Source organism: Pseudorasbora parva, chromosome 6 (assembly GCF_024679245.1).
Source record: "Pseudorasbora parva isolate DD20220531a chromosome 6, ASM2467924v1, whole genome shotgun sequence".
Lineage (NCBI taxonomy): Eukaryota > Metazoa > Chordata > Actinopteri > Cypriniformes > Gobionidae > Pseudorasbora > Pseudorasbora parva.
The window spans coordinates 22496371-22511468 of NC_090177.1; the positions used below are offsets into that span (position 1 = coordinate 22496371).

Genomic DNA, 15098 nt, shown 5'->3' on the forward strand with positions numbered 1-15098 from the left:
CTGAGAGACAGCGGCAGTTTCTACTGCTTTTCCTTTAAGAGTGAAAACAGGGATACGGTTAGGCTACAAATACATGTTAACATTTAGACAAATGGTAGGTAACGTTCACTCGCGAGTCACGACAGGCAGGGGTTTATGTGTATACTCGTCAAGACGGTAATTTAATACATACATTTTGTGTGTATTTGACCATTGCAGCGCAATTTGTACTCGCAAGCTTTTTGTGAGATGGGCTGTGTGTGTCAGGTGTGTGTGTGTTAGATTACGGCCTCTTAGAGAGCACATGAGTGCTTAGTGAACACTGGCAATACTTAAAAATAAATGCAAATGATAAACTTAAAGTGGCGATGCGACACTGCCTCGATTGTGCAAGTGGCAAATCCTGTGTCGAATGTGCAGCTCGATTTTAGTTGCAGATGCGATGCGAAGATGTGAAAGAGAGAGAGAGAGAGAGAGAGAGAGGGAGAGAGAGAGAGAGAGAGCGCGAGAGAGCGCGAGAGAGCGCACACAGTGATTCACTCTCTCTGTCTGTGAACTTACATCTCACAGAAAGTTTTCAAATGACTACGTAAGTTATTTAATACAGAATATGAGTTGTACCTCACCTTCAGCATTTTAATTTTTTTAGCCGCGAAGGAAAGATAATGAGACTGTGCGGTCATGCCCTAGCTCTCACGGCAGGCGTGTGTCTTTGTGTTGTCAGCATGTGATCGGTTTATGAGATCGGCCTTTTTAGAGACCGTCGATCAATCATCCCAAAGCGATTATCGGCCGATTGAGATCGGTTGCCGATTGGACCACCCCTACTGGTTACACCACATGGCAGTTTTAGTCATTAATTCGAAACGGCTTAAAAAAAAAAAAGTTGAATACAAACATGAATACAAAGAGTGCATTTCTATTTCATTTTTAAGGATTTTAAACTAGACCATTTTTTTTCTTTTCATTATTAGGGGCACTGTCTGACATGAACACAAAAGACATAGACATAAAAAGACATAAAGTATATCTGAAGTCCAGGTAGAACCAGTGATGTGACAAAACCTCACTGATGCGAATGTCAATATTAACTGCTATCCTCACGGTCCTCTGAAACAAACCAGCCACGTCTCAGATCTACTTTCTAACCCTTAATGCGTAAACTTGCCATCTCTCTCCTCCAGAAATCAATAGCTTCCATTTCGGCTCTGTACACTGCTGAGTTGTGTCAAGAATATGTTATACAGATTAATATCAAAACAAGCTGTGCCCACACCTCCCCGATTTCCTCTCCATGACAAGCTTTTCTGTTTGTTGCTTATGCAAGCAAATGCTGATTCTACAAAACTACAAAGACAGCCATTCTCTAGAATTTCTGGCAGTTGTATTCATGTTCAGACAGCAGAGAGGGCAACAAAACTTCCCGGCGTAATGTCAAACTCGAAAAACTTCAACAGAAGCTGGAGTTAGGTATAACAGTTAATCCCCAGATGAATTTATGCCACATATTTGATATCTTGATACACGCCGTTCTCGGAAAACCAAAAAAAAGAGGAGATGAACATGATTTTACAGGCTCTTTTGTGTGAAATCCATGACATGAAAAGATTTAATTAAGATAAGACACTGGTAATAATTAATTCTGCTTCCTTCTGTCAAGAATACAGCAACGGCTGAATAAATTACACAAACCCTGCCTTTTATTTGTTATCATTTCCCCTTTACCGCAGAAGCCGCTTGAGCTTTTCAAAGCTAAAGAAAGTTTGGCAGGGTCTCTGAAAGTAAGTCCACAGCTCGGGCCCACATAAACATCTCAGTCCTACATCCCACCACCTACTCGATTCAATCTGCTATTATGTTTTTTTTTTTGCAGGTACAGCTCGGCCCCGAGGGGGAAACTCGCTGTGACAAACGCCAAATGGAAGGCTGCATTCAGATGGAGTGTATTCATTACCACACGCCGAGATGTGTAGGAGACAGCGAGGAGGGTTTGAGTTACCATGTCCGAATATCTCACCATCTCATTTCAAACATGACCCAAATTAAAGCAGGAATGCTAGGTGACCTATTGCTACAGGCAACAACTCTCAAACCAGTCAAACATCTGATCTGATGGTTATAAACTACCAACACAATCCTGTCATTGTTCCTTTCACTCCTTCTAAAAATAACATTAATACATGGCCAAAACAAGGGCATTCCAATTACAGAATATCCTCAAGTTTATCGCTTGGCGCGCACACCGTCGTAAGTGGGTTGGATATATACAAGCGAACATTTGTTTTACTGAAAGCAAGATGTTTCCCTCAAGCCAACTTTCTAAAACGCCACAGAGATAATTAACGGGACAAAGCTCTGCCAAATCTTACACGAGTGACCTTTGTGTGGGCAACATGGACCCGAGTTTGAAAATCTGGCAGCGTTTGGTTTGGCGACTTGAGCGACTGAAACTTTGAAGGACATCAGCTTAAAGACAGCGAGAGAACGGCCTACAAAATCGCGCTAATTAAAGGTTGCTTTGTTAGGTTTTCAGCTAGTGTTTAAACACCTTTCATTGAGATGGAAGGGGCAGATGCACATACAAACATGCTTCAAAAGTGAGGGAAACTTCAATACTTGATTGGTTTCCGTTATTTGAAGGGGAAATACTACAATTGTGTTGGTAATTGGGGGATACTTGGATGTCTGTGATGTAATTCCATTTAATTAAATATCTGTGGATAATTTGGTCTGGGAATGTCATTATGCCCTTGGAACGGAGGACATGTTTTCCCTCTCATGCTCATTTTCCTAATGCACACGCTTTTATATAAGTACATCTCAGGCTTGTAACGAATTAATATGGCAATGAAGGATAGGGGATGGAAGTGTAATTGGACAAGCAATCTCCCTTGACGCTAAATGGCCTCTGAAGACAGCGGCCGCAGGGCTGGGGATGAGATAGCTGGGAGGAGAGCTCCTCTGCGGGCTCGTGAAGGTCTGGCACATAAAGAACCGTCCGTCTGAGAACTTGCAGAACAATGGGAAATGTAATTAGGAGCTGGCTGTGGCTTTTAAACACTCAGCTAGAGCGGAAACAAACAGACGGGGGGGAAAGAAACATCCATGTATCGAAAACGTGCAGTGTGATCAATAGCCCACGGTACGGAAAGCATCAAAGGGGGGAATGTTTTGTGACTTCACTCGGCACCTCGCAATTTCTCTCAGAACTGCAGGGTTTCAAAGCAATCTCTAATGTCGTTAAACTTCTATTAAAAAGCAGTTAGAAGAGTATATTGCCTCCATTTCTCTATGAGTCAGACGTATACATTTTAGGTAACATTTTAACACGTTTCCGATCTCTTGGTAAACAGTAAGGTTAATCAAAATATCAATCAAACATAATTACCTAGCAGTGCCACATGGACAGTGTTTCAAGGAGATAATATCTATTGTCTAATAACTAATAGCTGCTGCAGAATAAAATTCATCTCAAAGTTGGATTTCCAACAGAAGATTTTCCTCAAACTCTCGGACAGAACATCCTATGAAGCAGGTGATTGTGCAATTATTGTGCACCGGGCCTCGACTCAGCATGGCCATTTCTTCAACAACAAAAAAAAGCGACATTAACAGTGCACTAAAAAAAAAAAATTCTACAAAGACCATGTGCCCCATCATACACCTGGTACAATGCTAGTTTCAGCCTGGCGCAGTAATCTTTTTCTCGTCCAGCGCCACGTTGTTTAAATAGTGAATGCACTCGCCCCATCTTTTCACCCATGGGCATGCTGGTCTGAAAACAATGTGTATTCAGGTGCATTGAGACCAAACCTGGTCTAAAGTCAATATCTACCTTTATTCTGTCGTTAAATTCTCAAAAGTGGATTCGGGCATGCCCAAAGTGCACCTGTGCCATGCGCTCAGAACATTTAAATAGGGCCTACTGATAGTTTCACATTATCCAAATCATAGTCAATGTCAGGAATTGACCCGCTTGAGCTGCAGCTTAACCGTAAAATACTATTGGTGAACTTAAGTGATTTATTAGAAGGTCAATTAACTCACTCATACATCATTTAAGTATGAGATTAATTTATATATATACATATATATATATATATATATATATATATATATATATATATATATATATATATATATATACACACACAACATGAATGTAATATTTCAACGTATATCTTTAAAAATGCACAAGTAAACTTTAAGTTACAAAATACTAAAATAACACATGCTATTTTCTATAATTTAAATATAAAATTACGTTTCATTAGACTAAAATGAATGACAAAAAATTAGGGATGCACAATATATCGGCTCGGCCAATATATGATCATTTTTAATGTTATCATTAACGGCCTGAAAACTAAATTTGGCCAATATATTAAAGCTGATAAATATTGATTCAAATAAATATGGATTTTTCCCTTCAGCCAATACACTTCAGATGTGCATTGTTCACTAGGACGGTTTTCTGAATCACTTGAAATATAATTGAAATCACTTTAAAAGGGAAAATATGACTGAGTCCAACGTGCAGCACAAATCTGTCATATAGGCTACACAAAATAATAAATGTAATGTAACATTATAATTGTGCGCTTGGGACATGGATTTAGTTGTAAGACTTTTGTTTTTGTAATCAGGCTTTCAAAAATTATATAAAAATTTGAATTCATATCTATCTGCAAATATATAAGTTATCAGCTTTGAAATATATTAAACATATATATATATATATATATATATATATATATATATATATATATATATATATATATATATATATATGTTAACAGATAACAGATAAATATATATACATCTGTTATCGGGCAGAATTTTTATATCGGTACATCCCTATTAAAAATGAACATCAAAAGAAAACATCAAAAGAAAAGTGGTGACAAAAAAAACACACACACAAACACAAAAAAAAAGTTTTTATGGTTCGTTTGCTAGTCCTTTGGACATTTAGGACAACCAAGCTGAAAACTTTCAATATGTTTGCACGTGTGTACTGGAGTTAATTATACGACATGTAATTTTGGCACATTAATATCAACTACACCCACACACATGCAGCTATTTTGTTCGAGTATTTACGACGGTGTCCATAATGAAGCTCCCTCCAGCTCATAAAGAGAAGCATCTCCACTGCCAGCAGCTCAGGAGTAACCTCTAAAGCCCATTTCATGTTGTCGCATATAAATATTCATTAACAGAGTGGGGAAACCAGCTGTTTCTCCCAATTAATCTGTGCAGAGATATGCCATTTGCCAATAAATTGTTGTTGTATAATTAATGACTCTCATTGCATGGTGACAACGATAGAAACAATACCGCGTTTAATATTGAGATTTATATTCATAAACTTGGCAAAAACAAGCAGCTAATCAGCTTAAGTAATAAAAGGAGGGGGAAAATTTTTTTAGCTGCATGCCCGAGAAGTCACCCACCCTGCATCCCACCAGTCCAGATAAATCAAGATGTCAGGAGATTTCTACATCAAAGCAGATGTCCCTTCCTGCTTCTCGCTGACCATGTTAACAGGCTACACACAAGCAGACGATGGGAAGCGACGCGGTGAGGACGCCCACTTCAAACAGCAAACGGGCCTGAGCTGAGATCATTATCTGGGCAGGCTGAAAACACTCTGGTCAGGAGAATTCTTATGGGACTTACCATCAGGAGGAGGAGCCGGTGTGAAGTGAACAGGTTTATCTGCAGAGGAAGAAAAGAGAGAGAGAGGCACATTAGTTAAAAGGAAGATGTCTGGACAGTCCCAGGTGGTCAGAAGTCGTTTTGAATGAGTGGGTGGACAGTGGACTACATGATTCTTTCACAGAGGTTAAATCTCAAAAAGAATAGATTAAGAGAGATCAGTTAGAATATGAGATGAAAAGAATGTTCCGGGTTAAATACAACTTGAGCTCAATCATCAGCATCCATGGAGTGACATGCTGTCAGTTACCACAGTGATGCCCTTAAAGCACTGAAATACATGTAAAACATCAAGTTACATTTTTAATTTATAGCCATAATACTTATACACTACAGTTCAAAAGTTTAGGGTCAGCAAGACTTTTATTAAGAAAGAAATTAATACTTTTATTTAGCAAATTGATACATTTATTAAACATGATGGTAATAGGGTAAAACAGGGCTAAGGCGCACAAGGGTAAAATTTCCCTCTAAACCACTTTCCAAAACATCCGCTTTTCAAGATACATATGGGAATTTGACTAATCCTTGATGTGATCGCTGGCAGCAGCGTAAAGTTGATTCTGTGCTGCTAATTTGATCTAATATTTGATGTTTTATAAAATGTTGATTTAAGTAACAAACAAGAGTCGCTAAAATGATTGAATATATTTTGAGACAAATGTCTTGTTAATGATTTTCAGTTTTTTTCAAGATAATTAAAGCAGTTTTTAATAACTAAAGAATATGTAAAAGTATGATACCATTATATATAATGGTAATATATAATAAAATATGACAAGTAATGGTAATAAAACGAATGTGTCAGAAAAAAAACCTCATCTTGATCATTTCAGATAACCGATAGAAAGGTATGTAATGGATTATACTCAACAAATCAGCTGTCAGCTGTTAAATTTAAGTGCACAATTAGATAATACCTATTTAGGTCAACTAAGCTTAATTTAGTTTTGTCTGTTGTAAAAGGTTGCATTAGCAATTAAAGAAGAAAAAAAAACACTTAAGCAAAACATGGCCAGGTCAAAATGTTGAATCATTTTGGTTCAAAATTGTTATACAATTTACTGGTAGAATTTCTGGGTATAATGTCACAGTTTACTTTATTTTGTTATCCTCACTTACATAACTATAGTGTCCTGCACCCACTAGTAAAAAAAATATATCTGGTGTCAAATAATTTTTGGTTTGACTGTATATATACACATGCATGACCCCACATTGACCCCAAGCTTTTAAATGGTAGCGTATGCGTTAACAAAATCTGAGAGATGGAATCACTTTCACAGACTTTAAATCAAGAAACAATGCTTAAAAATTGTTTCAAATTGAAACTTTGTTGGACAGATGAATTTACACCAAAAGGCAACCAAAACAAACACAGCTTTTGACTTGATTTTCTTGTGAGTTTGACAACAAAAGATCTTTTCAGCTGCTTTTCTTTGTTATTTTTAAAGCTCACACTATACTATATCATGGGTGAACAAACTAAATACATCTTTATTTTAGGGACTGAGCTGAAACAGCTTTATGTCTGTCTGTAATAGCGCATTTTCAAATCACTGGCTGACAATGGCTATAATGTTAGCATTTTAAACACTATAGAGAATGTGAACGTGCATTTTCATTTTCATTATGAGCCAATTCAAGGGATGGAACATCTGCACGCTTACATAATAATGTCAGAGAAATCAAGATTAAAAAACAACTTGAATGTTTTAACTTTGTATCCCTACAATGCTAGTCAGCTGGGTTCAAAACAACATTTAATACTGCTTTCATTAGATGGAGGGGGGAAAGAAAAACCCACTTTTTTTTATACATATTTTCTTTTGTCTTCCACAGAAAAATAAAGTCATACAGGTTTGGAATGATATCAGGGTGAGTAAATGATGACATAATTTACATTTTTTGGTGAACTATCACTTCAAGCTCTTACACTAATAAATGTTAAAATATTCAGACAACAAAACCAGCCAAAAACGTTGGGCTGAAACTCATTAAAATCAGCGCCGACTGAAAGCGAGAACTGCCACAGAAGTTGGAAGCGACCCCACTCACTCTAACTTTCCTCCAAACCGAAGTGATTTTAGAAACACTGAACTTGCGTACCTTATTACTCTTGACAGAACCGGCTTTTCAACAACACGCGCATGAAGCCATCTAGCTAAAGTGCAGCTACAACACCCTGCTTTTGCAGGCGGAAATAACCAACGCCACAAAACTATCACATCAATTGCCCAGCCAGCCGGTTGCGCTTACATATACACACACTCCCACACACAGGGCTGGAGCTGGAGCTGGAGCTGGAATCTCTGCTCCTCTCTTCACCAGCACCCCCAACTGCCAGAATAGAGTTTAATTTTAGGCTCACTTCAAATTGCTTGTCAACAACTGAGCGCAAGGAAGATTGGAGAGCCGGCTCTGGAGGTAGAGAGAAAGAAAAACCGAGGTCTGTGTGAACGAGGGAGCGAGCGAGCGAGAGAGAGAGAGAGAGAGAGAGAGAGAGAGAGAGAGAGAGAGAGAGAGAGAGAGAGAGAGAGAGAGAGAGAGAGAGAGAGAGAGAGAGAGAGAGAGAGAGACGAGAGGGGAAAGAGAGAGGAAACGGGTTGCTGTGCTTCTCTCCTTGAATAATGAAGTGTCTGTTGAACTGGTCCGAGAGTCAATCATGACAGTTACAGCGTTTCATCCTCCGGGAAACAGCGCCATAGCTGAGGGTGAATAACACACACACAGATGTGTATCACAGAGATAAAACATATACTGCTCACATACTGTAATGCATAACCCTGTGCACAGCTCGACTTTCTTATATGTCCAGTGGCAGTAAAGGACAAAACAGCTGTCTGTGCAGGTCTCACGGGAACGTTTGTTTCGGATGTAAATGATACATGACTGAGAAATTCAACACAAGGCTCACCTCAAGCCCATTTGCTTTACTTAAAGGGATAGTTCAGCCAAAAAAGAAAACAGTGTCTCGGTGCATACAATGACAATTAAATGAGCCCAATGCTGTTTAGACTACACTCTCTTATGGTCACACTTTAGATTAAAATACCATTCTCACTATTAACTAACTATGACATTATAAACTCCTAATTACTGCTTAGTAAGTTAGCAGTTAAGTTTAGGTATAAAAGGATGTAGAATATGGTCATGCAGAATAAGTGTAATTAAAATGCTTTATAAGTACTAATAAACAGCCAATATATAGGTAAAGTAAATACCACTGATTTTCTCTCCATCATGGCACTTGTTGGTGGGTGGGATATATTAGGCAGCAAGTGAACATCTTGTCCTCAAAGTCAATGTGTTAGAAGCAGGAAAATAGGCAAGTGTAAGGATTTTAGCGAGTTTGACAAGGGCCAAATTGTGATGGCTAGATGACTGGGTCAGAGGATCTCTTGTGGGTGTTCCCGGTCTGCAGTGGTCGATATTTATCAAAAGTGATCCAAGGAAGGAACAGTGGTGAGCCTGACGACAAGGTCATGGGTGGCCAAGGCTCATTGATGCATGGGAAGTGAAGGCTGGCCCGTGTGGTTGGATCAAACAGACGAGCTACTGCAGCAAAAAGTGCTTAGAAGTTAATGATTGTGTCAGAAAACACAGGGCATTGCAGTTTGTTGCGAATGGGGTTGCATAGCTGCAGACCAGTCAGGGTGCCAATGCTGACCCCTGTCCACCGCCGAAAGCGCCAACAGTGGGCATGTGCGCATCAGAACTGGACCACGGAGCAATGGAAGAAGGTGGCCTGGTCTGAGGAATCACGTTTTCTTTTACATCAATGGCCGGGTGTGTGTGCATTAATTACCTTGGAAACACATGGCACCAGGATACACTATGGGAAGAAGGCAAGCTGGCGGAGGCAGTGTTATGTTTTGGGCAATGTTCTGCTGGGAAACCTTTGGTCCTGCCATCCATGTGAATGTTACTTTGACACATACTCCCTACCTAAGTATTGTTGCAGACCATGTACTGTACACCCTTTCATGAAAACATATTCTCTGGTGGCTGCGGCCTCTTTCAGCAGGATAATGCGCCCTGCCACAAAGCAAAAATGGCACAGGAATGGTTTGAAGAGCACAAGAATAGTTTGAGGAGCACAATAAGTTTGAGGTGTTGAGTTGGCCTCCAATTCTCAATTGAATCGAGCATCTGTGGGATGTGCTGAACAAAAAAGTCCTTTCCACGGAGGACCCACCTCGCAGCATACAGGACTTAAAGGATCTGCTACTAACATATTGGTGCCAGATACCACAGCACACCTTCAAGGTCTAGTGGAGTCCATGCCTCGACGGGTCAGGGCTGTTTTGGCAGTAAAAGTGGGACCAACACAATACTACGATCAAAATGGTATGCCTCTGTATATATATATCGGTAAAAATATATTTTTATATAATGTAATAAATTATTATTATTTTTTATTAAAAATATTTGGGCTGCGCCATGATGATACAATATTATACTGATACTTGAGTCACAATGGAATAACATTGCAATTCTTTATGCTTAGTTACTCAATGCTGTGATATGTTAGCACAGCTATGTAGGCAATTGGAAGCCAGGGACAGCTAGAAATTTTACAGTTCAGGGATTTTAAACAAAAATATTTGATAATTTGTATTAGAATTAGCATAAAAAATTTTAAATGTTGAATATTGTTGAAAATAGGGAGAAGAAAATTATCACAATATGTTACCTCGTAATACTATACCAATATCCTCAATCTATGACTCAAGATTAAACAGTTAACCCCAATTAAGAGAAAATCTGAGGAGGTGAAACGTACAGTAGAATTCAATCAATGTAGACTCTATTCTTTCTATTCAACCAAAATTAAAAAATGAGAACAAGCGAAGAACGTAATTCCACAAACCACTGAAAATAATTGAGGATAGATGACAAAGAAGCAAGATAAATATTGCAGAATTACTATACATAAATTGACGTATTAGAAAATCAAGTGAATTGTGTGTATGCATCTCATGCCACTGCATAATTTAAATTTACAATCAATATTTTATATAAAAAAACTATTGTATTTAATAATTTATTTGATAAAAAGCCATGTAAAAAGCACGATAAGGCAGATATATTCGGCCAGCTGTTACCCCAAATAGACCTCAACGTGAAGTGTCATACAGACGGTCATATCTGTAAATATCTGTGCATATTGCCAGCCATATGTTTTCATTCAGTGTCTGTCCTCCTCTTTCCTTTTCTGTTGTATTATCTAGTTTGCTGATGTGTATGTATGAGCTGATGGATTTGGTTGTGGAGCTGAGCAGCTCTAGTCCTGTGTGGCCTCTCTTCTCTGTGCCTGCTAAATGAAAATGGAAATGACTAACCTTTGGTCTGTATCCCACTCCAACAAGCTTTCAAACGCTACGATGCACCTCTTCATGTTAATGGTACTCCTTTCACTCCATCCTGTTTTTTTACTCATCTTTGAGGAGCAGGGATGGAGTGCTCTAACTGAGTTTATGTTTAAATCTAATGGAATCTGTCTGGATTAAATCGATTTTGCGACATGGTCGGCTTATAAATGAACCTCACACTCAGACTCCTTTATTGAGGGATGGAGAGGGCACATTTTCAGAATTTCATGAAGGGCCCTTTTTGGTCTTTTATTTTAGAGCTAATGTAGAGGCACTGTGGATCACTTTAAGTGAGGGCACAGGTAGGATTATGAGAAATGAGGTAGGAAATAGTTTACAGAGGGCTGGACGCTCTCTCGTTTTGATTCCTCTCACTGTTTTCTTCTTTCTAGAGCCTTTCTTCCAGCAATATTAAACATATTCTTATCCAAAAAGGTGTATATTACGATCTCTATAGAGGAGGATGATACATATATCCTACATACAGGGCCCAAAAAAAACAAAATGTAAAAATCGCTCAAATTAGAGACCTTCACTAAAGAAAGATTCAAATCAGAGCGAGAATGCCTGTTCATTTTGTTGGGCATATTGTGTTATATAACTTGTCAAATATTTCCATTAACACTATACATGTGTCTTTAAAAGTTAAATAATAATTGTTTCTGGTATAACTTTATGGCACCTTGCGTGAAAACAGAAAAAAGTCACTAAACTCAAGTGTACACAGACCAAAAAATGCTGAAACAATAGTGATAATAATGTGTGTGCTGGACAATATTGATACTAATGTGTGTGTGGTCTGTGCAAGCTTCCCGTTAAAACAGTCATCTCAATTTCAATCTCATTAAGAGTTTAATGAGCCATCAGCACTGATGCATAGCAGAACCATTTTCTAATCATTTAAACTTTCTTCTGTAGCACAGCATCCTAACAAAATATATACGTTTGCTCTTAGATAGCTCAATTCTGTGAAACTGAATTCACAGAGGAAGAAAACACGGGATGCAACGATGCAAAAACGGCAGATAAAAACCAACAGAGATAGCAATACATCCAAAACAGGAAAAGAGCAGTGTTACCTGCTGCTCCGTGTCATCAAAGAGCATTTTGACATGCTCAGGAGCTCACGTTTCGTCTCCAATCTTTTCTTTGTAAGCACAGTGCCAAATCTATCTGGCAACACACACCGGCTGGCGGGGCACCCTAAGATACCAAAGCGTTTGCAGATTCACTCAAGCAGATACAGTAAGCACTGAAGCTAATGCCAAGCTTTCACATCCAAAGGCATTTAATCTGCCCCCTTTATCCCACTGTGCAGTCTAAATACCACTGCTTCAGGGATGACAGAATGCCACCGAGCTGTGTTTTTAGACACAAGCGCTCAAGCACTTTGTAGGATGAGGACAGTTTATCTGTGTCATCCTTAATCATTTCACTGTCAGGCAGGGGATCGAAGCCTACGCATTAGGGATTAGTTTTTGATTGCCATCGATCCTTATTGAACCATCCATCCGTCATTGTGTCTCCCTCTGCCTCCGTGAACATCACTGTAAGAAAACTCTACTGAGCCCACAAGGGAAAGAACCACTATTCTGAAACTTATCAGGCAACAAAAATGATACGGGGTCATGCACAAACACAAACAGACAAACACATATATATATATACATACGCTGCACGTCATGTTTCACTAACTGTGACCTACAGTTATTGAGGAAGAGGAGTACGGCGAAGCCGAGCGTGGAAGTGGCCAGCAGTATGAGACAGATGTTGCAAGGAATCATGAAGTACCGCACGACCAGCGACACTTTGTGCTGGTACATGCGGTCCCGCTCTGGGGGCGGCGTGGGGTACTGACAACTGGTCATACTCCACTCCGCTCCTTCCCTAAAGTACGCCAAGTTGGCAAGCGTTCCAAACAGACTCAGAGAAAAAGGATAGACGAAAGATATCCTAAAACGGTTTCAGCATAAATTCCAGTGGTGCTTAAGTTCGCAATTTCTTCCTGAAAAACGTAGACAAATTCTTTTATCAGTCTCCAAGCAACGCATTGTTTCCAAATTACAGCCACTCTGGAAAGGGTACCGGTCCTATGGTCTCCAACCCTCCAGCAATCTCTCCATTTCTTTCCTGAGCACAGGGGTGGTTTGTCATTAAGGGTTAGTGTGCAAGTTCTCTCGAGTGTGTTTGACAAAAGCTGCACTGGACCCCTGGCCTAGATTGGTAACGCGGACAAGTGAGTGCAAACAATCCCCACTGCACTTTGTACTTTAAATCCGCAAGCGCAGAACTCCACGGCTTGGTGAATTAGTAATGAATTGGCTCTTGATTCATCTTTAGGGGCGCTTGTAATTTTTTATAGCACAATGGTGTTCCCTCCTTTCAGGATGTGCTGCCACCTGTCTGTGCCTGACAGCGGCATGAAGTTGCCAGGCTGCTCTCGTCGTGGCATGTGTCAGGATTCACTGCGGGTGTGGCTGGGCATCATGCTAGCCGTCTGTCATGGGAAACACTCGTTGCTCACGAGCTGGATTTGGAGTCATTGGCTTGACACACACACACAAAAAACACAACGTACAAACTTTTGGAGAGTGATCCTTTCCCAAATCCTCCAGCGAACTAGGCTAGTCTTTGGCTGTAAAAGTCAAAACTTTTCTCCCCCTGCCCCAGGCTGAATCTCCTGAATGAATAAATAATTAGCCCACAGAGAGTCAGCAGCTGTCTTCGGCCAGCTCGGCCATATGCCCTGGAGAGCAGTGGGGTCTTTTTTTCCCTTAACCCCCCCTTCCTTCAACACAAGTCCTCCCTGGACCTCCCCTCTTTTTCATGAAGCGTAGAGTCGAAAGTTGAGGTGTCTGGTGAGTAGGCTCTCCCCCCAGATGCTGCTGTCAGCGCAGAGGCGCACTCCTTTATCCGGGCAGCCGGAAACAAGATACGAGGAACAGCTGAGATCGCCACAGTACGCGTAAAGCAAACGAGGCAACTGCTTTGGACGGTGTTGTTAGTTCTCAGTCCTTTTTAGTGAATACCTCACGAGACAAGACAAGCTCCTGCTGTGGACTCAGCCAAGTTGTTTGGAAAAAGTGTCTCTTCCGTTCTCATTTCTTTTCATTGGAGTCAGAAGCTATTTAGAGCTCTTTCTCTCTCTCCCGTTTAGCTCTCTTAAGCATCCATTCCTGTGCTGGTGTTCCTCCTTGTGTCCTGGACTTAAACCCGGTCCAGCTGAGCCTCAGAGGAAGTGTTCACTGCCAGCCAAAACATACACTCTGATCGCCGCTATTCATGTCAGAAAATCCCCCAGGCAGCAGGTACTCTGCCTGCGTTCAGGCAGCGCTTCTCAGCCAAAGAGCCAGGGAGAGGCGTGCACAAATGAGTGGAGCCTGAGAGGAAAAAAGCAGGAAAAAAAGAAAACAAACTGGCCGATGACACTTAGTCCACCTCTCGGTTACGTTAAACAATGCACAGAACGTGTTTTCTGCATCCTTACGGCACGGGCGCTCATGACTCCCTCTCTCTGCTTCGAATGAAGGAGAAGACAGTGAGAGGGGGAGTGGATGAGGGGCTGTCTCTAACAAAGGGTTGGGAGGGGTGAGAAGGGGGAGGTAGTGAGGGAGGAAGGGGGAAACCAAGAATAAAAGCTTTTGGGAATACTTGGGAGTGTTTTAAGGGGGGGCTGGAATGACAGCGAAAACACAAAAGGGCAATTGGACCAAAAGCATGTCAACCCTTTTGAGTTGATAGTAATTCAAAGGAAAGAGTAGCCAACAATTGTGCTAAATTGTAATGGCAAACCTTGTGGTTTAAATGGGAAAGAGAACCTGAAAAAGATTTATTCTCGGTTTTGGTGATTTTTATGAGCAAATAAGGAAAACAAACTATTTACGTTGCAAAACTCATTTAGTGTAGCAAACAATATAATGGTACCAAATTGTAATCTTTAAATGGAGAATAAAACATTAAAATATGAGCTTTAATTGACAAAAACAATGGTTCTGGGAAATAAAACATGCAATGGGAAGCAAC

General features: G+C 40.1%; 1 protein-coding gene across 10 annotated transcripts in view; it reads right to left on the minus strand.

Moving 5' to 3' along the window:
* Positions 1-15098, minus strand: part of agrn (agrin) — a 299876-nt gene that overhangs the window by 154561 nt on the left and 130217 nt on the right. For 7 of the 10 annotated variants that reach the window (XM_067446245.1, XM_067446240.1, XM_067446239.1 and 4 more), the window contains exon 3: positions 5662-5700. In XM_067446245.1, coding sequence (XP_067302346.1) covers positions 5662-5700 — 39 coding nt within the window. Of the gene's footprint in view, positions 1-5661; positions 5701-12747; positions 14594-15098 lie in introns of those variants that run through there. The other 3 variants (XM_067446249.1, XM_067446247.1, XM_067446246.1) reach the window with 2 other exon arrangements.